General features: G+C 53.3%; 2 protein-coding genes across 2 annotated transcripts in view; one reads left to right on the forward strand and one right to left on the reverse strand.

The window, feature by feature from the left end:
• Positions 1 to 975: 975 nt before the first annotated feature.
• LOC118356377 (voltage-dependent N-type calcium channel subunit alpha-1B-like) overlaps positions 976 to 24,970 on the reverse strand; it is a gene marked incomplete at its 3' end in the record, with an annotated part of 37,826 nt that continues 13,831 nt past the window's right edge. The window contains exons 2-7 of the mRNA XM_035724667.1: positions 19,537 to 19,653; positions 19,068 to 19,136; positions 17,624 to 17,715; positions 15,246 to 15,390; positions 8,703 to 8,830; positions 976 to 1,083 (exon numbers count right to left, since the gene is read on the reverse strand). Of these exons, the coding sequence (XP_035580560.1) occupies positions 976 to 1,083; positions 8,703 to 8,830; positions 15,246 to 15,390; positions 17,624 to 17,715; positions 19,068 to 19,136; positions 19,537 to 19,653 (659 nt within the window). The remainder of the gene's footprint in view (positions 1,084 to 8,702; positions 8,831 to 15,245; positions 15,391 to 17,623; positions 17,716 to 19,067; positions 19,137 to 19,536; positions 19,654 to 24,970) is intronic.
• Positions 10,439 to 10,861, forward strand: LOC113938947 (ribonuclease P protein subunit p20-like). Its single transcript, XM_027624420.2, has one exon. It carries the CDS (start codon positions 10,439 to 10,441, stop codon positions 10,859 to 10,861), a length of 423 nt encoding a protein of 140 aa, XP_027480221.2.

Genomic DNA, 24,970 nt, shown 5'->3' on the forward strand with positions numbered 1-24,970 from the left:
GCGTGGGGCCTGGGCTGAAGAGGGAGGGATCTGGGCTGCAGAACAGAGGCGAGGCACCCTGGGATGGCCCACAGACAGGAGGGAAGACCCCTGTCCTTACAGCTCTGCCCAACGTCATCTCCTCCACCGGCAGCCTGGAGCACTGGACAAGGGGCAGGTTAGCCAAGAGCACAGCTCTGAGCTCCCACTCCCAGTGAGGCATCCCTTCACCCCAGGAAGGCTTCTGCCTCTCACCACCCAGCCAGGGGGCCTGGAAGAGGCAGCCAGCACCTTCCAGTCAGAAGGACCCAGAACAGATGGTACTGCACAGGGCCAGCGTGGAGGCTGGTAGGGAGAGGCTCAGGGCCATTGCACAGGAGTAAAAGTACTTCGGACCAGACTGGGAGCAGTGCCCTGCTGCTTTGCTCCCTGCTTCCCCATCAGGTGAACAGCCCCTTTCCTCTCCTCATTTTTCAAGGACAGAAGAGCAGGAGACAGATGTGTGTCTGTACCACAGACCTCCGGGTATAGCCAGCAGCTGCCCAGAGCCTGAGGCTCTGAGAACTTAGGTGGTGTCCAGGAAGAAAAGTACCCTTGGTGTGTCTGGCATGGTCTCAGCCTGGGAGGTCACCTAGCTGACCAGGTAGAGCCCTAGGGGCACCGTGACCCACCTGTCTTCTCTCACCGCTCTCTTGTCGTCTACCATAAGACAGAGCTAGAGAAGGGGGCACAGGGCCACTCCCCGGGTTGTGCCTGTCCTCTGCCAAGCCCACATCCCATGACAGAGCAGCCTCTCTTCCCCTCTAGGGGGGGCCCCCAGCCCGGCCCCCAGCCCTGCCCCCAGTGTCTGGGCCCTAGATCCAATCCTCGGCCTAGTAGAGACCGGGTGGCTAGAGACACGAGCCCAGACTCTGCCCCCCTGAATGCTGGTGAAGCCCCACCTGGCACATCGAATCGTGGTCCCAGGACCTCACACATCACCTTTGTGATGCACACCAGGAAAATCGGCTTTCCAGAGCACAGGGTCCCTGTAGACCAGCACCAATGGCAGGAGGAGAGGCAGAGGGATTCCTCTCTAGGGAAGTCAGGGAGTCCGGTCCCAGCCTGAAGGGGGAGCAAGCAGGTGATTTCCAAGAGAAGAGAGCTCTGTCCAGGGCACCTTCACCAGAGGCTCTCCTCTGCCTGTCCAGGCCCTAGAAGGGCAGGGATCTCTGGAAGTGGCAGAAGGACAAGGCCAGGGTAAACAGACAGGCATCTCTGCCCTGGGCCTAGGACCTCCTGGTCATAGCACCCTGAGCATCTCCTGGACCCTCCCCAGCTCCCCAAGCCCATCCATTCCTACCTACCCTGAGGCCTCCCCTGGTCTATTCATGACCAGAACCTTGGAATTGGCCAGCACAGCTGGGGAGGGGCCCTAAAGGCTAGCCCATCAGAGCCCTGCATGCCCAGCCTGGCCCCAGGTATCAGTGTGGACAGAACTCTCCTCCTTGGGAACAAAGCTACAGTCTTGCATGCAGGCCTCAGGCAGGCGCAACATGCATGCCAGGCAGGGGAGGGCTGAGGAGGACAGCAGAGGCATCTGCCGATGGCCTGAAGGAGCCACTTAGCTTCCAAAGGCTGTGCTGAGCCAGGTGACAGAGGGAGGCCCAGATTGAGAGCACAGAGACAGACAGCACGGACAGAACCAGAGAGAGGAAAGCTCTGCTGGGAAGCTCGCTCAGAGAGAGGGCGGTGGCAGAGAGGCTCCAGACACATGCTGGTGGAGCCGCACGACTCAGGCTGGCTCTGTTTTCTGGGAGCAATGGGAGCTGCAGCAGGGCTCTCGGTGCGGCGCGACGGGTGGGGGGTGGTGCTGGAGGGATGGGAGGTGCCTACACACCAAAGGGCACACGGGGCAGGTGGGAGCAGGCTTGGGGCTGGGCCATGTGACCTGCCCGCCCCCCAAGGAGGGAGGCCTGGAGATGTCCTTCAGTTTACCACCTCCTTGCCGCTCAGCCTCCTGGGCTCCTCAGCGATGGAGGGAGGGGGCGTGGGACTACCTGTCCTTACCCTGCAGCAGTCTCTGAAGCCCCAGGAATGACAGCAGAACGCCTCTCCCTGGCATCCTTTCCTTCTTAATGCCACAGCGCCTCCTTCCCGCTGTGGAACTTACAAAGCCCTGGGGATGCTGCCTCCCCAGGCTGACAGCAGCCCAGACCTGGGGAAGTTCTGCATGTGCGGAGCTGAGTGGGGGTTCCTCAGAAGTGCCAGAGGCCCTGCAGGCCCCTATTACCCCAGGCTCAGACCCAAAGGGCTGGATACCTCCACCCTCATCAGGTGCTTATGGGACAGAGAAGCTGAGTGCGGTCCTGAGCCCGGAACAAAAACAGCTTCTGTCTGAAAGGTGGTCTGTCCCCTCATTTCTGGGAAAGAGAAGGAAAGGAAAAAAGGCAGGTGGAGGGCTCTGGCTCCATCTTCCTGAGCCTCTCAGGGGCTCTCAAGGGGGCAGACCTGCAGGCACAAGGGGCGGGTGCAGACACCATCATGGTATCTGTGTCCCTCTGTCTGGGAAGGTAGAGGACATGGCTGGAGCAGAGAAAAGGAAGAAACAGTGAGACAGCAGAGCGGCAGACAGACAGACGGACAAGCCCCGAGAGGAGACGGGAGGCCAGCCCCAGCACAGCCAGCCTCGGGGTGCAGGGTCGGGGTCTACCTTGTATGCAACTCGGGCACGGCATTTCTCCCCCAGCCCCAGGGGTGGGGACATGTGTTTCAGCATCTCAAACATGTCATTGTAACTGATGCACCCGCTGGACACCCAGCCCAGAGAGGCAGAGGCAGGGTGGGGTCCACAGGAAGGGGTGCGGTGGGAGGGGGCCGGGGGGGAGGAAGCAGACAAGAAAACAGATCCAGTTAACCAGCATCCGATTACACGCCAAAAGTCAAAATACGTAAAATGAGGGACTTCTCTGCGTGACCCGATCCCCTCCTTGCCCCTCCCAGCCTCACCTCCACACCCCAGCCCCACGCAGGGCAGCGGGCAGGGGTGACATCTGAGCTAATGAACATGGAGGGATGAGGAAGGGCTGCATCGGGGCGGCTTTGGGTTGTCAACTTCTGATTTCACACTTTTAGAAACCACAGATAATGCCAAATCAGAAGAGCTGCTTCACCATGCCGGGAGAGCCGGCAGACAGAATTACGTGACTGATGAGGCCGGCCTGAGAACCACGGCAGAAACATAGCTTTCTGTCACGCTCAATTTGCTTCCAAGTTAGCCTAGAGGCTAAAGAAGTGGAGAAAACTCTACAACAAGCCAGAAAACTAGAGCTGGGGGAGCCCCGAGGCTCTAGAGACAAACTTGACCGGTGAGTCCTGCTCCAAGCCCAGAGACACCCTAGGCCGCCCAGGGCGGGGCTGCTGCGGGGAGTCAGGGCTGGGCAGGAAATGGGAGATGGGGGGGGGGGTGCAGGGGGCAGGGGCGTGGTGGGCAGCTGGGGTGGGGTGTGGCTTGGAGCCACTCTTGCACCCTCCTGTCCACACCAGGGACAGGGCTGGCCCCAACACACGGGACAAGGCTGCGGATCCAGGGAGGTGTCTGGGGGCCGATGACTGTCTTCCAAGGTAGACAGGCCACCAGGCCTGCAGCCTCACCTCCACCCCTGGGGACACCTGCCTATGGGACCTGCTTGGGGTCCCAGAGACGAGGTCGGGTTCAGGCCACCCAGGAGAGAAAGGCAACAGCTTTTTCCTGGCAGGCACAGCTGCCCCAGGGCCTGGCCCTCCTCTCAGGGTTCCCAGCCTTGGCTGAGTGGATCGATCCAGAGGTGAAGCAGGAGGGCCCGTCTTTGGGCCTCCACTGCCTCTGTCCTCGCCTCCCTCGGGGACCAGAAGCCCCTCGGTTGTCAGGCTCTTCAGACTGGGAGGGGCCGCTCCTCCTGGCCTGCTTGTGCCCATGCGCTCCTCCTCTGGGGCCCTTGGCCTCCAGCCTGTCTGACCATTAGCCCACCCTGCAGAGCCTGGAGGCAAAGCCGGGAAAGACAGCTGCTTCCTCGGGCACAGGCAGGGCCTGGCCCCCAGCTCCCACCCAGCAGCCGACCCCTGCCCTCCAGGCCCAGCCAGCAAGTTTCGTGTGCACCGCCTCAGAAGGCGGCCTCTCCCCAGCCAGCGGGAGGGGTCGGGAGATCAGATGGGGCACCAGAGCGTCCAGGAGGTTGGAGTGCGGGGCGGGGCAGGGCAGGAGGAAAGAGAGGTGAGGTGTCCTCATTCCCAAACCAGGCAGGGAGTGTGCGCTGTGTTTGCATTTCGGGCAGGGAAGGGTATGTCCCATGGAGGCTCTGAGTTGCAAACCTTGTAGGCCAACCTACGAGGGCAGTTCTTCCCTAAGCCGACGGGTGGCGCAATACAACGCAACAAACTGTACGTATCCTTACAATGAACCCGGCAAATGGAAAGGAAATGTCACAGGTTATGGCAACCAAGGCACGATGAGCCCGTCCCGCCCGCCCACCCAGCCTGCGACAGGAAGAGGAGCCGGGCGGCTGGACAGGCAGCTCCCTGCAGGGAATCCTGGGGCTCAGAAAGCCCCGGGAGGCAGGGCAATCCCAAGACCATTTCCAGAGCCTGACGCGGGCAGGAGGCACACCATACAGAACCAGTGCTGGCCCCTGTCGCAAGCCCCCACTGTGCACGCACTGCAACCACTGGTCCGCCTCCCCCCGGGTCTTGTTCGCCCACCCTCTCTGGCAGCCCCTGCTCTCGCTCCCTGAGTTCTGGAGACCCCACGCCTGGCTCTCCTGACCGTCTCTACCTCCTGCATCTCCTGGAGTCTGCTGGCCCGGCTAAGGACCCCCTAGTCCCAGGGTGGGCACCCTGGCCAACACCGACGTTTCTCTTTCCTGTCCAGTCAGCTCCAAGTCATTTCTGCAAAAGAGGGAAGAAAGAGGAAGCCCCACTTTGGCCTCACCCAAGGTGCTTGCTACCTCACTGGACCTAAAGGATCATGACGAAGGGTCTGGAAGCATGGTGAAGCCCCCAGCCCCAATAATCACCCAACCCAATTCACAGCCTGTTCTCTGGCTCATCTTCTCTCTTCCACCATCGAATCCCTCACACGGCACCAGATGGAAAGTGGGGGCACCATACTGTCACTGCAATGCAAAAAACTGTCCTCGCTGTCTGTAAAGCAAAGTCAAAGCTCCTTGTTTATCCCAAATTTCAAGACCTTCTCAACCTGTCCCAGCCGCCCTTCCAGCCCCTTTGCAATGCGTTCTCTTCTCCATCAGACACAATCACAGCCCCTTCCCTTCAGCCCCGGCCCCAACCTCTTCTCTAGAGCTCAATCCATCCTGCCCTCTTCGGTTTGGCTCAAATGCCACCTCCTCTGACTCACCGGCCAGATGGGGTTTCTCCCTCCTCGAACACCCCGGGCTCACACTATGGCTCCTCTGTTCTCCCACAGTCCCGTTGGACTCAGCATCCCGAGAGCACGTGCTTGCTTCACCTACACACCCCTGGTCCCCAGCACACGGCGGATGCTCAGGAATGTTGACTGGGCAGATGGATGAACACAAAGATGAGTAGACAGATCGCTTACAGGTGTGATTGTGATTCTCCTCTCGACTCTCTACCCTTCACCAAGTGAGGCAACGGGGAAGATGGGAGAAGGCGGCACCATAAAGCAACAACCCCACGCCTTCTTCATCTCCCCACAGCAGGCATGTGTGCACGCACATGTGCACATACATACCCATGCACACCTGCGCTCACACACATGTGCACACACAAGCATGCACGCCCGTGTATACCCATGCACACGTGCATTCACACACACGTGCACACATGCACTGCACACACCTGCACACAATCACGTGTGCACGCGCGTACGCATATATACAAACCATGTGCGTGTGCGCACATGTACACGTGTATGTCTGCTGCATATTCACACACGTGCGCACAAGCACACACACGTGCACATATGCACTGCACTCACATTTGCACACACGCGTGCACGCTCATACGCGTACACACAAACCATGTGCATGTACACCCGTGCACACATGCACCGCACTCACACATTTGCACAATCACGTGTGCACACTCGTACGTGTACACACAAACCATGTGCATGTGCGCACATGCACACAGGTATGTCTGCTGCACACATGCATGTACGCATGCCACATGTGCACACAAACACACCCGTGCACGTATGCAACACGCACCCACAGAGCCATACACACATATGAAAGCTTGGGAAATTTCACAAAGTTTTGTTGTTCTTTAAGTCTCTCCAAGAACGAGGAGACAGCAGAGTGGCCACCTGGGATATAAAGCGGACCACATCCCTACATCTGCCACGGAGGCTAGGAAGGGCTCAAAGCACCCTCGGTCCTATGCCCAGGACTCAGTCTCCTCAGCTGCCTCTGCTGGGCCTTCCCCTATCCCCTGCCATCTGGAGGCAGGCTATGTTTTCAGCCCAGGCCACTTGGGAGCAGCAAGTCTGAGTGTTACTTGCGGGTCACATTTATGCTACTTTTGGACCATGGTCTTGTGTACTATTTCACAGATGCCACCTCTGGGGTGACGCTTATATTTGCTGTCTACTCTTCCACAGCACTTTCTTTACCCCACTCCCAATGGCCCCTGCCTTCCAGAGGCCCCATTTTCAGAACTCTGGATTTGGGAAACAGTCTGAGACCCCTGTGCACCATCACAAAACCACAGTCTGGCCCAAGTCCATTCCCTGTATGTCCAAATTCTGCTCCACCTGTGGCTGGACTAGGGGTAGCCCTGGGTCTACAGTTCATAAAGATTGGGGGGAAGTCCTCCCCTCTCACAGGCCTACACTGACTTGCCTTTGTCGTGCACATATGAACATACTGCCCATACAGCATCTCTGCTTCCCTGCAACACACCCTTTAGAAACAACATGCCCGGTCCTCCCTTTGGCAGCACATATACTGGAAACAATGTGCCCAGAAACAGCAGCATCTCTTGAGACCACAGTGCAGATGACCCTCCTAGAATGAGCCTCAAGCCTGCCTCACTTGGAGTCTCTCCTGCTCTCTGACCTGACTGGGCCCTCCTGACCAGAGAACCCACACCTACCCCTGACCCAGAATGACACTGGGCACTGCAGGGCCGATGTGCTGACGCATCAGCAAAATGACAGGACTCTCCGAGGCCACAAAAACGGTCACCTACACCATGAAACATAAATAAATCCATGCTTGTTCTGCACTGCGTGAAAATTATTCAGTTTTCACTACAATGGAAAACACCCAGAGACACTACAGGAATGGAAATGCCCTAGGGTTGCTGGTGCTACCAGTGGTTTCAGGACTTGCCCAGCCTGGGAAGGGTCTCATACAGCATCTTCTGGATCCTCACATGATGGGGTAGGGGCTCCGGGAAGGCAGGATGAGAGGAGGGTGGGGGAGCCCAGCCAAGCTCCCAGGGGCTTGAGGGTCAGAGAGCTCTGGAGCAATCCCCTTGCTGAGCTCCAATTTAGGGCAAAACTGTGGGCAGTAGGGTCCTCACCACGACGACACTGACCATCTCCTCCAGGCCTCTACCACGCAAGGGGTGACCAAACACAGAGCTGTGCAAGGGGGACACGGGCAGGCTGGGAGCCTCGGAGAGAGGAGGTGGGAAGTGGCTACACCCCATCTTCACAGTCTTCTCATTCCCTTCGAGCGTGGGAAGGGACAGATGCCCATCCGTTTACTGATGCACTTGGTTCATTCACATTCATGTCTGCTGAGCGCTCACCATGAGCGAGGCGATGAGCCGGCCTGTGCCTTCCCCAGCAGCCAGGTGTCTTGGCCCTTCCATGTCCTGTGTTGGCCTTGCAGAGAGCATGCCCTGAATAACTACTCAAGTATCCGCTTGAGAGAATGAATGAATGAATAAGCAAATGAAGAAGCGAGTGATGAAGGAACAGACAAATGGGCAGATGGTGAGTCCATGCTGCTTTGCTAGCCCCGAGGATAAGAGTATGTGTCCTGGGTGTGCAGGACTCTCCCATGGATCACGGAACACCCTTCTAATGCAAGCCAGTCCCCTCATGACATACTTGCTCTGTCTGGAAACAAACTACCCCTCACTTAATGCAACAGAGTAACCCTTTCCCACCATGACCAAAGGGTCTTCAACATATTAGACCCTTCCTGGTAGCTCCTTTAATTTCAGTGAAAGTTCACCAAGCGCCTGCTATTTGCAGCCTGGGCTGGGGACACAGGTGCATGTTGGCTCCTGTTCCCAAGAGATGGCAGGGAGGGAGAGGCCTGAGCCCATCGGCGGGAAGAATGTCATTTCTGCCATGAAGGCCTCCAAGCTTCATGAGGATGGTGAGGCCCCAAGGGAAGGCCCTCCTGCTGTGTCCACACCCTCTCCCTTGAGCCCTCCACGCCCCTCATGTGACAGACCTGTGAGGAGACAGTACACTCCCATTTGGCAAGAGACTTGAGCCTCACAGACCCCTTGGAACCTCCTAAGCCTGGACTAAGGGTCTCACAGAGCATTTCTCAGCCCAGGGAGCTGTGTAAGAGCACTGTGGGCATGAGAAGGAGCGTGCCACCTAGAAGGGGACCTGGCACCACCCTCTGCGGACCCCGCCAAAACCTGAAGGGGTTTGACAAAACCTGTGCCACATGACACAGGTCTGAAGCCACCCAGCCCTGTCCCGAGATCCGTGGCACGGACCACCCTGAGGACCACGGAACACGGGGGCCACTCACCACGCGGCCAGGTCATACTCAGCCCAGACCCGGATGAGCTCGTCCAGGGGGTGAGGCCCTAGGATGGAAGAGTCCCGTGTAAGGTACTCAAAATTGTCCATGATCACGGCCACAAAGGGGTTCAACATCTGCAGGACAGGAAGGAGAAGGGTGACGTAGAGAGACCTCAGCCCGCCCTCTACCCTAGCCCTTACCCTCCAGCCAAAGTCTGTGCGAAAACATCGTGGCAGCGGAGGCCACTCTGACTCAGCCAGAGCCCGTCCAGCCCTGCTCCCCCCAGCCTCTGGGCCTCCCCTGCACCACCACCACCACCAGCCCCCGCAGCAGCCAGCCTCCTACCCCAGGGTTCTGGGTCCCGCAAACTAACCCAGGTCCCTCCCACTCCCTGCTTCTGCTGCCCTACCCTAATTCATGTTGGCACCCCTCCCACCCCACCTCCCATCACCACCCTCTTCCCCACCTAGCCAGTCTTCAAGGAAAACAGTGACTTTGGAGTTAGTAGTTTGGACTCCAGAGGCCAAAAGCTCAGCTTCTTTTTTGTTTGAGTTGAAATTCACATAACATACATTTAATCATTTTGAAGAGTACAACTCGGTGGCTTCAGTGTATTCACAATATTATGCAACCACCTCTCTAGTTTCAAAAATTCTTTTTTTTTTTTGGGCGCCTGGGTGGTGGCTCAGTCGTTAAGCGTCTGCCTTCGGCTCGGGTCCTGATCCCAGGGTCCTGGGATCGAGTCCCACATCGGGCTCCCTGCTCGGCGAGAAGCCTGCTTTTCCCTCTCCCTCTCCCCCTGCTTGTGTTCCTGCTTTCGCTGTGTCTCTCTCCGTCAAATAAATAAATAAAATCTTTGGGAAAGAAATAAATAAAAGAACAAGGATTTAAAAAAAAATTCTTTTTTTTTTTTAAGATTTATTTATTTTACAGAGAGAGACACAGCGAGAGAAGGAACACAAGCAGGGGGAGTGGGAGAGGGAGAAGCAGGCTTCCCGCGGAGCAGGGAGCCCGATGCGGGACTCGATCCCAGGATCCTGGGATCGTGACCTGAGCCGAAGGCAGACGCTTGACGACTGAGCCACTCAGGTGCCCCTCAAAAATTCTTTATCACCCCAGAAAATGCCTCCTACTGTAATCAGTCACTCACTTATTTCCCCTTTCTCCCGTTCCCTAGCAATCTCTGTTCTGCATCTATCGGCTTGTCTATTTGGGGTACTTCATATAAAAGGAATCCTACAATACAGGACCATATACGGCCTTTTGTGCCTGACTTCTTTCACTTAGCGTGATTTTTTGAGGCTCAGCCATTCATTTGGGTCAGAACCTCATTGCCTTTTAAGGCTGAATAATATTCCATGGTAGGTATATACAAGTTTGTTTATCTATTCATCCATTGATGGATATTTGGGTTGTTTCCACCTTTGGGCTGAACTGTTTTCCACAGAAGTTGCCTCATTTTACATTCCTATCACAATGTGCAAGAGTTACTATTTCTCCATGTCTTTGCCAATGCTGGTTATTTTCCATTAAAAAAATTATTATCTTTCAGGATCCCCGAGCCGTAAGGGCGGCCACAGACTCGCGATCCTCCGGCACGCGGCTTTTCTTCTCTTCCCCGGTCTTGCGTGTCCGGCGCCGCGCGCTCAGTCCGAGGGGGTGGGCGCAGTGCTTGAGTGGCTTGGCCCGGAGCGGGCCGCGTGCTCGGGAAGGGGACTGTGGACTGGAGAGTGGCACACAGCATGGCGGAAAACCGAGAGCCCCGCAGGGCCGTCGAGGCTGAGCTGGACCCGGGGGAGTATACCCTTTGGAAGTGCCTCCCCCACCACCTGCCCCGGAGGCCCAATGACATTTATGTCAACATGAAGACTGACTTTAAGGCCCAGTTGGCCCGCTGCCAAAAGCTTCTGGACGGAGGGGCTCGGGGTCAGAATTCATGCAGTGAGATCTACATTCATAGCTTGGGCCTGACCATCAACCATGTCATCAGCATTGCCCTACAGCTTCAGGCAGGCAGCTTCGGGTCCTTGCAGGTGGCTGCCAATACCTCCACTGTGGAGCTTGTCGATGAGCTGGAACCAGAGACTGATACACGAGAGCCACTGACCCGCATCTGCAACAACTCGGCCATCCACATCCGGGTCTTTAGGGTTGCACCCAAGTAATGGAAATGAGGATGGCCACCTTATCCACCCACCCCCACATAAGTAGGCTCAGCTGTGGCTCTTCTTGTACTGAGTACAGTCACGGACCTTCTACCAGAGCCACGCAAGAAAAGCCTGTCCCCTTACAGCCCAGAGGACTCTGAACTGCGAGGGAAAGTATTGTCTCTTGTTGGGCCCAAGCAATGGGTCTTCCCGAGTCTTTGTGGTCTGTGACCATTGTCCTAGACAATAAAAACTACCAAGTTGTGTTAGTATGCAGCCACCCCCCCAAAAAAATTATCATTATAGCCATCCTAGTGAGTGTGAAGCAAGTGTGTGGTTTTGAGTTTCCTTAATGCCCAAAGGTGATGAATGTCTTCATGTGCTTGTTGGCCACTTTGTATATCTTCTTGGCTAAAATGTGTATTCTGATTTTTTGCCCATTTTTTATATGGTTGTCTTTTGTAGTACAGTTCTAAGAGTTCTTTATGTATTTTGGATATTATCCCCTTATAAAATATGTGGATTAGTATTTTCTCCCATTCCTTAAATTGTATTTTCACATTTTTTATAATCCCCTTTGACACACACAAGTGTTTAATTTTGAGTAGTCTATTTTTTTCTTTTGTTGCTTGTGATTTTGGTGTTGAATCTAAGAATCCTCAGACAAATCTGAGATCATGAAGATCTGCCCCCTATGCTTTCTTCTAAGAATTTTGTAATGTTAGCTCTCTCATCAATTCTGGGTTCATTTTTGTATATGGGCTGAGGTAGGGGTCCATCTTTATTTTTTTGCATGTGGACATCCAGTTGTCTCTTCACCATGTCTTAAAAAACTATTCTTTCCATACTGAACAGCTTTGTCATCCTTCTCAAAAATCAACTGTCCATAGATATTTGGATTTATTTCTGGAATCTCCATCCCACTCCACTGGTCTATACTTATGCCAATACCATACTGCCCCGGTATCATCCTTATTAAGATATATATAACTGACATAATTATAAGATACTTAAAGTGCATATTGTGGTATATATACATACATAAACATTGTGAAATCATTCCTACCATCTAATTAACACATCCATCACCAATTTTTTTTTGGTAGAACACTTACGTTCTACTCTCAGAAAAATTCAATTATACAATACAGCATTATCAACTATAGTCACGTTTTACTTTACCTCCTCAGACATTATTCATATTATAGCTGAAAGTGTGTACCCTTTTACCAACTTCTCCCTATTTCCCCAACTCTCTACTCCCTGGCAACGACTCTTTTAATCTCTTTTTCTACGGTTTGATCTCTAAAAAAAATTCCACATATAAGTTATACATGTAGTATGTGTCTTCCCCTGTCTGGCCTTTTTCACCTAGCATAATGCCCTCAAGATCCATCTGTGTTGTCACAAATGAGAGAAGGATTTCCTTCTTTCCCATTGCTGAAAAATGTGTGTGTGTATGTACACACACACCAAATCTTCCTTATCTAATTCACCTGTTGATGAACACTTAGGTTGTTTCCATATCTTGGCTCTTAGGATTTTGATTTGCACTTCCCTGATGATAAGTGATGCTGAGCACCTTTACATGTACCTGTTGGTTACCTGTATGTCTTTGGAAAAGTATCTCTTCAGCCACATTGTTTTTACTCATGGTACCTTTATAGTAAGTTTTGAAATAGGGAAATGTGAGTTCTCTCACTTGGTCTTTAATTTCAAGATTTTTTGTTATTTGGGGCTCCTTGCCATTCCATATGAATTTGAGGATCAGCTTTTCCATTCCTGTAGAAAGGCCACTGGAGCTCTGACAGGGATCACACTGAATCTAGAGCTCACTTTGTGGGGACATTACCACCTTACCAATATTAAGTCTTCTGATCCATGGACATGCATGTCTTTCCATTTAATTCGGTCTTAACTCATTTTAGCGATATTTTGCAGTTTTCACTGTACAGGTTTTCATCTCCATGGGTATTTATTTATTCCTAGGTATTTTATCCTTTTGGGTGCTACTGGAAATAGAATTATTGCCTTAATTTCCTTTTCTGGTTGTTTACTGTGTGTTGATTTTGTACCCTGACACTTTGATTAACTCATTCATTAGTATTAGTAGCGTGTGTGTGTGTGTGTGTGTGTGTGTGTTCTTCAGGATGTTCTACATATAGAATAGTATCATCTGCAAATAGAGATATCTTTACTTCTTCCTTTCCAATTTGGATGCTTTTTAATTCTTTTTCTTGCCTAATTGCTCTAACTAGGACTTCCAGCACGATGTTGAGAAGTGATAAAAAGTGGGCATCCTTGGTGATGGGTATTAAAGAGGGCACGTTCTGCGTGGAGCACTGGGTGTTATATGCAAACAGTGAATCATGGAACACTACATCAAAAACTAATGATGTAATGTATGGTGATTAACATAATTAAAAAAAAGTGGGCATCCTTGTCTAATTCCTGCTGTTTGGGGGAAAAGTTTGTAGTCTTTCACCACTGAGTATAATGTTAACTGTAGGTTTTTCATAAATGTCCTTCATCATGGTAAGGACGTTCCCTTCTACTCCGAGTTTGCTAAGTGTTTTTGTCATGAAAGGGTGTTGAATTTTGTCAAATGCTTTTCTGCACCAATGAGATAATCATATGGGTTTTTTCCTCATCACATTGGTTAATCTTTGTATGTTGAAAATGCATCCGTGCATTCCTGGGATAAATCCCATTTGATCATGGTGTATAATCCTTTTAATGTGTTATTGGAACTAGTCTGTTAGCATCTTGTTCAGGATTCTTACTATATATTTATCAGGGACATTGGTTGTAGTTTTCTTTTTTTGTGGCATCTTTGCCTGCCTTTGGTATTAGGACAATGGCAGCATCCCAGGATGTGTCAGGAGGTGTTTGCTCTTCTACTTTTTGAAAGAATCTGAATAGGGGGCACTTGGTTGGCTCAGTCAGTTAAGCGTTCGAGTCTGGATTTCAGCTCAGGTCATGATCTCAGGGTCGTGAGATGGAGTCCCATGTCAGGCTCCGCAATCAGCATGGAGTCTGCATGAGATTCTCTCTCTCCCTCTTTCCCTCCCCCCTCTAAAAAAATAAAAAGAGTTTGGATAGGATTGATGTTAATTCTTTTTTAATACCATTTTCTAAATTGTGGTAAAACATACAAAGCAAAAAGCTGACCAATTTAACCACTTTTAGGTGCACAGTGCAGCGGCATCAAGCACACTGACACTGCTGTGCAATCATCCCCACCATCCATCTCCAGAATTCTTCCATCCTCCCCAACTGAAACCCTGACCCCATTAAACCCTAACTCCCACCCCTTCCCCAGTCCCTGGCACCCGCCATCCTACATCCTACTCTGTCTCTGTGAACTTCACTCGAGGGCCTCAGATAGGTGAAACCATACAGTTATTTTTCCTTTTGTCACTGGTTTATTTCACTTGGCATAATGACTTCACGATTCATTCATATTGAAGCATGGGCCCGAACTGCCTCTCTTGTTAAGGCCGAATGATAGTCCCTTGTATGTTCATGTCACATTTTGTGTACCAATCACTTGTTGGTGGGCACTTTGGTTGCTTTTACCTCCTGGCCATTGTGAATAATGCTGCTATGAACGTATGTGTACAAATATTTATTCAAGTCCCTGTCTTCAATTCTGGCATATGCCCAGAAGTGGAGTTGCTGGGTTATACTGCCATTCTATTTTCAGTTTACTGAGGAGCTACCAGACTGTCTTCCACAGCTGCTGCACCTCGTCACATTCTCACTGGCGTGAACGAGCGCCTGTTTCTCCAGCGCCCCAGCAAACGACAGGTGCGGCTTTCTTTCTCTTTTTCTCTCATGCCTGTGCTTACTCATCAGTCATGTTGGCTCTGTCTTTAAAGTGCAGCTCAACCCCCTTCATCCCCACCCTTCTCTAGGCACTGTCACCTCCAACCATCTCCTGACCACTCTTCAGCCTCTCCTGACCAGAGGCGAGAGCAAGGTTTTAAAGTATCAACCAGATTGTGCCATGCCCCTGCTCAAAGTTTCCCAGAGGTGTCTGCTGACTTGGACCTAGTCCACTTACCGCCCCAAAAACCAGTTTCCTGAGGCTCATCTGCCCCAGGCACACCAGCTGGAGTGCTGCTTCTTTGTAACTCATCACCATGGCAGAGGCTAAAGACTAAAGGACAGTTGTCCCGTGGAAACTTAAAACCCTTTCTGAGAAGGAAAGGCAAGGCCCACAGGAGCTCAAGACAGAGTGGGTCCTTTTAGAGGTCATCGTCTCTGGGGAAACAGGACCATCAACACAGAATCCGCTTGTAATGTGACATGAATCAGTATCAGGGATCAGTGAGAGATGTAGGGGGTCCTGGGATGGATTGAGACAGGTGGACACATGGGCACAGTGACCAGGACTTACCAGAAAGGAGCAAAGGAAAATGAAGGAGACGAAGTAGAAGTAGGCAAAGTCGCTCCCACACTCACTGGCATTGGTGTGCTCATCACAGGCCCGGTTGCTGAGACAAGACGGCATGATCTCATGCCAGGCCTCCCCAGTGGCACCCCTGAGAAGAAGGGCAGAGCCATGAGACCCACAAAGGAAGGCCCAGGCCAGCCTGAGAAGAAATCTCAGAAGAGCTGGCTCAAGTGCATACCCTCCCTGGGCTCCCTCCCACAGAGAACCCACTCATATGTAAGGTCTAGGTAAGAGATGCCTGCTTCTTAAAAAGAATCCTCTGGCATTAGGTTTTCAAATTGATCATTAACTCGGAAAGAAACTAGTTACTGACAACAAGGAACTGCACCAAAAGTCAGCACTATGGTGAGCGCCCCTTCATGGACCTCTGGCACCTCGAAGCCAACACAGCCCTTCCTGGCCTCCCTCACCCAGCATGTGCCATCCCAAACTTCCCTGATTCAAGAAATGGGGGCTCCATCCCGTTTCTTAGGCCAAATATACTGCAGGCATCCCTGCCTCCATTCCTTCTCACCAGCTTCATCAGCTCATCTACCTTCAAAAACCAGCTAGACTCTTACCACTTCTCAGCACCCTGGGCTAAGCAACAACCACCTCCCCTGAGCTGCTGCAATAGCTTCCTCACGGATCTTCCTGCTCTGCCCCACCCAACAGCCAAGTGGGTCCACCACACAGAGGTGAGATCAGGTCACTTTTCCTCTCAATGACCCCTCACTTACTGCAAAACCCAACATTCACACAACTGCCCACAGCTCTGTGAAACTCGCAGCCTGCTCTTTCCCCGTGGTCTCTGCTCAGTCCACTCCAGCCACACCAGCATCTGCTGTTTCCTGAACACAGCAAGAACAGCCCCACCAGCCTGAGTGGCCACCCTGGAGGACCTTTCTTCATGGACTTTTGTCCCTGGGTGTGCGGCCAGCACGAGGGCCAGATGTGCACTAGACTAGCAGGCAGCCCAGAGGCCTGGGCCCCCCCCGACACTGGGTGTGCCTGCATGGCCAGCTCTCGGCACAAGTGGAGCCCACTTCCCATTAACAATGGCTAGGAGTAGGGGGCTTTTCCTGCAGGGCAGCTGTCCAATGCCAGGCCTGACTGATACTGGTGCTCACACATGACACAGAGACCAGGGAGGAAAAGAGATCTTTGAGAACAAAGAATTAAAACTGAGGCTGGTTTCATAGGCCTGCCTCAACTCTTGCAGCAGGAGGCAGGACATTAATTAATGAAGAGATGAAATGAATGTAATAGCTAAAGTCCAGAGAAATGATGTCATTTGGAGAAGGTGTAGGCCTAAGGATACTTGTCTATCTGATTAAAAAAACAAGAGTCAGACAACTCTCTCCAGGCAGCTTAGCTAAGCAGATCGGTCTGATCTCCCTCCATAAAAAGAAGAACCTCCACGGGCCCTGGAATGCATCTGCCTGGGATTCACCGTGCTGGGCATCTCCCAACACAGGCCTTACAGCATCCTGGTGCATCTGCATGAACAAACACGCATGTGGGCACCTCAAGAAGGAGTCCCAGGCAGGGTTTTATGTCAGTACCCCTCAAGTCCCTACGAAGAGCTCCTTTCTTCCCTCCTAGGGTCATGTGGTGGGCTTGCCTTAACGAAGGGGACCCTGGAGGCAGTGAGACACATTCACCCCCTCCCCACAGCCCCCAAACCAGGATGGGCCACAGAGAGTGTGTCACGTCTCGGAACAAAAGCTGACATGCAGCCCTGTCGAGCACATAGGGAGGCGCCTGAGCCAGAAACAAGCTACTCTGCCTGCCTTGGAGCCTGGAGCCTAGGGGATTGCAGTCCTGTGAGCCATGGGGCAGGTGGAGGCACTCACTCTGGCCAGTTGAGCTCCTTGGGTCCCTGAGTAGCACACTCTGTGTCCCCCTGCCCTGCCCCCGCCCCTGCCCCCGCCCCCGATCCCACAGACCCTGCAGTCAACAAGGTGAGCAGATGCAAAGCCTATGTCCAGCACACCGAAAAAGGCCCTGCTGGACACCTTCTGTCCTCCCAGACCCTTGGCTGCAGCTTCACCAGAGGCCTTCTGGCCACCCCCAGGGATCTGAGCTGAGGTGGTCAAGGCCAGCCTCACCTGGGGCTCTCAGGTTGACCTCCCTCATGGACTTCCCTTCCATCTGTCCCGAGGCCCAGGAACCCTTAGGGCAGGAAGGAGGAAGAGGGGAGAAGAAGCTGGGAAGGCCCACTGAGGGGAAGCCAGCACGAGCTGGGTGTCGGAGGGGGGTGGCCCTCTGGGTCGGCACACGCCCTGTCCCTCCTGAACGGAGGAGCCTCTGAGCCTGTGCTGACTCCCCAAACAACACACCTGAACAGCAGCATCAAGGCTTGCAAAAACGTCCTGAAGGTATTGTGCTGGTTGATGCTGGTGTCATCATCCAGGGCAGTATTTCCAAAAACCTGAAATGAGAAAGAAGGCTGCAGGCTGGTACTGTTGGGTCCTCAGGAGCTGTGGCCAGGCAGAAGAGGATGTGTGCACGTGAGGACCCACAGGGCACAGGACGCTGCCCTTAGCCACCACCACTGCGGCAGGGGCTGGAGGGGTCAGCACTTCCAGCCAAACATGTCACTGCCCGCCCCCCCGCCCAGCTCCACATGTCTACACCTGCAAGTCTGCATGCCAAGTAAAAATGCCACCCAGAGCTAAGTTTACATGGGCTGCGCTATATATAAGACAGGAAGCATTTGAAATTTCACCTTGTCATCAATGACTCCGAAGCAATAATTTTATTGGTAATAGCTATGAGGTCAACTTGAAAGTTTCTTTCTAAATTTCTGTGCAAATATCACAATGGGCTTTTTATCCATTTTAATTGATTTATTTTTAGGGTTAGGAATGCAAACAAGTCAGTAACTGTACTTGGCTTAAAATCTGGAATCTGGCTGAAAAATTTATGAACTATCACATATTCACCAAAAACAAAGATCAGTAACCCTTCTGGTCTTATAAATTCCCAAACCAAAGCAGGCACAAATATATTTATTTTTTAAATAGCATCAGATCTCAGCAAATTTTAAAGGAAGAGAACCTTTTCAATCCCTGAAGTAGAGTTTAAAAATCACTTCTCAGCTAACCTTTAAGACAATGGCTTCTCCCACTATAATTTAACATTTGGATCCATCTCCCATCCTACTGTTGAAAAGTGGCCAGATGCCAAAGATTTAAAACTGGAACACTGCTTTCTTTTAAATGTTTTTCTAAGTAGCTGACAAAGGGTTCTTTGGCAAAATAAGGGCAATCTAACTTATCCAAGCTGAACTTGACAGTACAGTGATCTGGTGTGATCCTGTTGACTTTTTTCTTCTGTAACATATAACTTCCTGTAAAGGATCAGGTCAACTCTCTGGACTAACAGAATGACCAGCTGGTGCTTTGCAGGCCACTCAGAACTAGGCAGATGTGCTCAAAAGCTCCACCACCATGGGGGCCCGGCACCCAATCAAACATGCCCATCAACACCCTAACAGCCCAATGGGGTTCCACTCAGGAGCACAGCAGAGCATTTTCCCACAGACGGTGGAGCTACTCCTCACTAGTGGACTCTGGGTGACAGGCCCAAACCCGTGGTGCCCAGCCTCCGTGTCCTTATCGGTAGAACATTCTTTCTGAGAATTAAGTTCATAAAGTGCTTCAAACATAGAAATGTTCCCCAAGTGCCAATCTGTCATTGATACCATTTGATGACCATGATCAGTGCCCTTCTGCCCCAGGGCACAGGGGCCCCTTCTGCTCCCTGTCCCATCAGGCGCACCCACCTGCATGCCATGATGGCGTAGATGAAGAACAGCACGGCGACGAGCAGACACACGTAGGGCAGGGCCTGTGGAGACATACAGAGGACAGGGCAGCTCCAGGGAGGGCTGCCCAGCTACCTTGCTCGGGCCTCGTCTGCAGAGTGGACGGTGGCCGGATCTCTGGGGCCACCCAGACCCCAGCGACCACAAATCCACCCCCACTGACCATGAAGCCCCTCCACCAAGAGACCGCCTCAGTTCCTTCGTCTATAATCAGTCATAGAACCCACCTCAGAGTCAGTGAGCATTACCAAGATGCTCTCTGGATCACTTAAAATGTCTTTGTAAACTACAATAGGATAACGGGTCCCAACAAGGAGCCTCCACGAGGAGGGGCTGCTCTGGTGGCAAGGAGGAGGTGGTGGCCACAGCACTGTGCATCACACAGGGGAGGGTCAGGGCACGAGGGCCGTGCCTGGGCTTCACCTTGAAGGACTGGACGAAGGTCCACAGCAGGATGCGGATGGTGTAGCCTCGGCGCAGCAGCTTGAGGAGCCGGGCAGCACGGAAGAGGCGGAGAAAGCTGAGGTTGATGAAATTGTTCTGTAGGGAAGAGAGGCTGTTCTCTAACCTGCGGAGACCAGCCTCCTGCAACTGCAGGTGCTGCTCCCCACCCACCTCTCCCTGGCGTGCTGTGGTCCTGAAGAAAAGTGCATACAAAGAGAGATCAAACAAAATGTCACTGCTCTACGGTATAAGCAGCAATCGGCCACCAGAAAACCTTCCAAAAGTAAAGCTTGTCATTGCAAATCACTTCTCATGCAGCAAATCAAAGAAACCCCTCCGCTTTAGGCTCCCCTGCACCCAACAGGGAGGGAGAGAGAGAAAAATTCTCAGAAGCAGCTCCTTGCTGCCAGGTGGAGCCAGGAGACCAACTGTGGATGGGCCTCTAACACTGACCGCCTCTGGCAAGACACAGCCAAGCCGTCCAAGTGCCGGGCAAGGCTGCTTCTTCACCGAGAGCCTCTGAAGGGCCCTTCGCGCACATTCTGCATGGAGCAGTGGGTGTTATGAACAAACAATGAATCATGGAACACTACACCAAAACAAATTATGTAATATATGGTGATTAACATAACAATAAAACAAAAAAATTTAAAAAAAATAAAAATAAATAAAAATAAAAATAAAATAAAATAAAAAAATGAAGGGCCCTTCGCTTCTCAATATGGCTAGCAAAGCCCCTGCTGCCTGGGACCTGGCAGAGGGGCAAACATCTCTTCTGGGGCTGCTCCTGGTGCCTGCAGATAAGTCACCATAGGAAGGGTAAGTGTTGGCGACCCTGAGGCCCACACCACGGAAGCCACTTATGAAATTCGCAAATGGTCTCAACTCCAGAGATCCCAGGGTATCTAGCACTGCTCCCTCATCCAAGAGGTTCAAAATCAAGCACAAAAAGAAGCAATAAACTCTGGACTCCACAGATTACCTGGGAATGAGGCTTACCCTGGCCCAGGGGCGCCTTGAGTTATTGGCACATCCCTTTCAGGGAGCACGGCTCTGGACGGTGTCCACGACGTGGGGGTGCTTGTGGCCCTGGGCAGTCTCCCACCCTCTGTCTGCTTGGAGACCAGGTGCCCGCACGCAGCCTGACAGCAGCTTCCTGCCACTTTGGTGTTTTAACATATGCAAGCAGCTCAGGCCTAGACACATCGTATCGCCAGATTCAGTGGTCAGATGAAGAGAAAAGAACACGACGTGTTGAATGAGAGCAGCAGTAGGAGAGCACGTGCAGGAGGCATGGGGAGCCTGGGGAGAGCTGGCTGCCCTCCCTCCAGGGCTGCCCATCTGCTCTAGGCTGGGTTGAGGCCTTTGGTGGAAAGGCAGGTCTCACTCTTACTTCTAAGGACAGTGGCCCCAACCCAGCCCTTGTCTGCCTCTTCAGTTCCCACCGGGGTGGCTGGAGACTAGACTGTCTCTGCTGGAGGGCTAGATGTCGGAGCCATGGGGTGGGAGTTCTGGCAGTCACAAGGAGGTGCTGACTGTGGTCCAGATTGGCAAGAAGGCAGGAGTGGACCTTGAGGTGTGACCCTGGAGGGCACACAGTTTGCCTAGAGCTCCCTCACCTGCTTGTGCTGGGGAAAGAGCATCTCAGTGGTACAGGATGGCCAAGAGACATCCACCCCTGCCCCGTGGGCCCCAGGTTCTCAAATGAGCCAGTCACCTTGGGAGGATGGGCACAGAGATGGAAGGGAGACTTTGTCTACAGTGCTGGGAAATCCTTTGTACAAGACAATAAAGCAGAGGAACGGGAGGGAGCTTCCAAGGGCCCGGCCTCTAAAGCACCTGCTCACTTGTGTCTGGAGGGGCCAAGACTGTGATAACACAGTTATCGTTTGCCCAGCCCAAAGCGCTCTTCTCAGGCCACTGGCACAGACGAGAAGATTTCCTGGAGATATTGGGGAAAATCGAGGCTCTGGGTGAGAAAGAAGGGATGGAAGACAAGGCAGGGGAAGGCACTGTCCATCCACATAGTGCATGAACGGAAAGCTCAACAAGTCACCTGCTACGTTTTGTTGAGACTCAAGTTTTCACCCCTCCTCCCAGATGTCTTTTCTCGGGGCTCCAGTGGGCATTCGGGAGAGGGGTGGGGGTGGCAACAGACAGACAGCCCTAGAGAGCCATGAGGATAGATGGCGACAGCAGCCACAGATACTCTGAGCATGGCGTGGCGGGCAGAGCACTCCGTGGCTGTGCCCAGGGCGGGAGCTGCCAGGCAACGCCATGTGAGCGCATGCAGGAGAGCAGGGGGCAGCAAGCACACGGCAGCCTCCCACGGCTATGCATAGTCGCCTCTGGCCTCGGCCAACCCCTCGGAGATGGACATAGCTTGCCCCATCCTCCCAGAGTCCGTGGTTTCTGTCACACCAGAGAGCACCTACTACTTCCCCTACTACTTCAAAGCCAGGCCCTTCCTTATTGCCATCTGCCTCTGCATCAGGACAGGTCTAGAGCACCCCAAAGATGCATCATCACACCTCTCAATGTGGTAGCTGATTCACCTTGAGGGTACACTGGTCCCTGGCTCCTTTGAGCCCCTTGCTTCCTCATCCACAAGATGGAGACATTAGGACATTGTGCCCAGACGGTGAGGAGTCCGAGATTTAAGGGATTTAAAGGTACGCCGGGCATTGTGAAACATGGCCCCCACAAAGGGGATCAACAGGCCTCAGACCCGGATCGGGTCTGAGATACTGTATGTACCCTAACCCTACCCCTAACCCCTAACCCGTACCCTAACCCCTAACCCGTACCCTAACCTTAACCCCTAACCCGTACCCTAACCCTAACCCCTAACCCATACCCTAACCCTAACCCGTACCCTAACCCTGGCCCTACCCTAGGCCCTAACCCTAACCTTAACCCTAGGCCCTACACCCTAACCCCTACGCCCTAGCCGCTATGCTCTAACCCCTACGCTCTAACCACTAGGCCCTAACCCCAACCCTAAGTTGGCTCCTGAGTGCTTTGTTCCCTAGGGCTCGCTCCAGAGCAATACCAGAGGACTCACCTTCCACCCAGAAAGAAAGCCCACCGTTTGGAACTCCGGAAAGGATTCACAGCAGGAGAACGCGGCATGCCCATCCCAGCGAACTCACACTTTCAGCGGTCCCCTGGCCGAAAAGAAGAGCAAGACACTCACGCTGACCCACACCCTTGAACCCCACCGCCGGGAACCTCGACGCAGCGCTGGCACATCAGGCCTCCCGTGTCCCTATGTCCTAACACTCAGCCTAGGTTGGCTTCTGAGGGGTCAGTCCCCAGAACCTGGCTACAAAGCCCCAAGATTCAGGACACCTGAGCAGTATCGAGGGACTCAGGCTGCCACCCACAAAGTAAACGCACCATTTGCTCTCCTGAAAGCAATCAGAGCAGGAGGACTCTGAATGCCCATCCCAAGGAACGCACAAATTTTGCGCCCTCTAGTGGCAAACCCTGAGCCTGACATTCAACCTAACCCACGCCCTCAAAACAAACCCCGGGGAAGCAAGCCACAGTGCTGGCACGTTGGGCCTTCCCAGCCCCTAAGCCCTAACCCTATACCTCGCTGGCTTCTGAGGCCTCGGGCCCCAGAGGCCTGGCTCTAAAGCCACAGGGATCAGGGGCACCTGAGCAATACCGGAGGATTCAGCCTGTCTCCCAGGAGGAAACCGCACCATGGGGAACACGGGGCAAAGCTTTCCGAGTAGGAGAACTCTGGGTGCACATCCCGGCAAAATGCCACATTCAACGGCCCCCTGCCCGCCAACCCTGAGCCTGACACTCACCCTGACCCACACCCCCCACTCAGACCCCCCGCCCCCCAAAGCTTGCCCCAGTGTGGGCAGATCAGGGCTGAAACGACCCTAGGCCATAAGCCTATCCCTAGGTTGGCTTCTCAGCTTCTGTCCCCAGAAGCCTGGCTCCAAAGCCCCAGGGATGGCAATAACTGAGCAACACCAGAGGACTCGGCTTGCCAAAAAGAATTCAAACACACTACTTGCAACTGCAGAGAGGGTTCAGAACACAACTCTGAATGCCCATCCCAGCCAACGCACAAATTTGGCGCCCTCTGGCGGCCCACCCTGAGCCTGACACAACCTGACCCACGCCCTCAAGACACACCCCCCAGAGCAGGTTCCAGTGCTTACACGTCAGCCCTGCCGTGCCCCTAGGCCCTAACCGTCACCCTAGAGGCCTCTGAGGGTCTGTCCCCAGGGGCTTGACTCCAAAGCCCTAGGGATTTGGGACACCTGACCATTACCAGAGGACTCAGCCTGCCACTAAAATGGAAAACATGCCATTGGGAACTCCAGTAAGCATTCAGAACAGGAGATCTGGGCTGGTCCATTCCAACGAAACCCAAGTTCAATGTGCCCACGCCGCAATCCCTGAGCCTGACACTCCCCCGACCGACAGCCTCAACCCAGATCCCGGGAAGCTCATCGCAGCGCCGGCACATCAGGCCTGTCATGCCCCTCAGCCCTAAGCCTAACCCTAGGTTGGCTTCTGAGCGGTCTGTCTCCAGGGCCTGGCTCCAAAGCACAAAGGATTCGGGACACCCGAGCAGTATCAAGGGACTCAGGCTGCCACCCGGAAGGAAACCGCACCACTGGCAACTCCGGAAAGCATTCAGAGCAGGAGAACTCTGAATGCCCATCCCAGCAAAACTACACTTTCTGTGCCCCCTCGCGGCAAACCCTGAGCCTGACACTCAACCTGACCCCCACCTCCAACACTAACCGCCCATCCCAAGCCCACCAGAGTTCCCACAGACCAGGAGTGCCGTGCACCTGGGCCTTAACCCTAACCCTCGCTTGGCTTCAGAGAGGTCTCTCCCTAGGTCCCTGGCTCCATGCCCCAGGGATTTGGGCCGCCTGAGCACTACCAGAGGACTCAGCCTGACACCACAAATCAAAATGCACCATTTGGCACTTCTGAAAGCACTGAGAGCAGAAGAACTCTGCCTGCCGTGCCCTAGGCCCTAACCCCAACCTTAGGTTGGCTCCTGAGTGCTTTGTTCCCTAGGGCTCGCTCCAGAGCAAGACCAGAGGACTCAGCTTGCCACCCAGAGAGAAACCCCGCCGTTTGTAACTTGGGAAAGGATTCACAGCAGGAGAAGGCTGCATGCCCATCCCAGCGCACCCACCCTTTCAGCGGTCTCCCGGCTGAAAAGAAGAGCAAGACACTCACACTGACGCAAGACACTCATGCTGACCCACGCCCTTGACCCCCACCCCCAGGAAACTCGACGCAGCGCTGGCAATCAGGCCTCTGGTGTCCCCATGTCCTATCCCTCACCCTAGGTTGGCTTCTGAGGGGTCAGTCCCCAGAACCTGGCTCCAAAGCCCCAGAGATTCGGGACACCCAGGCAATATCG

The sequence above is a fragment of the Zalophus californianus genome, chromosome 16, assembly GCF_009762305.2.
Source record: "Zalophus californianus isolate mZalCal1 chromosome 16, mZalCal1.pri.v2, whole genome shotgun sequence".
NCBI lineage: Eukaryota > Metazoa > Chordata > Mammalia > Carnivora > Otariidae > Zalophus > Zalophus californianus.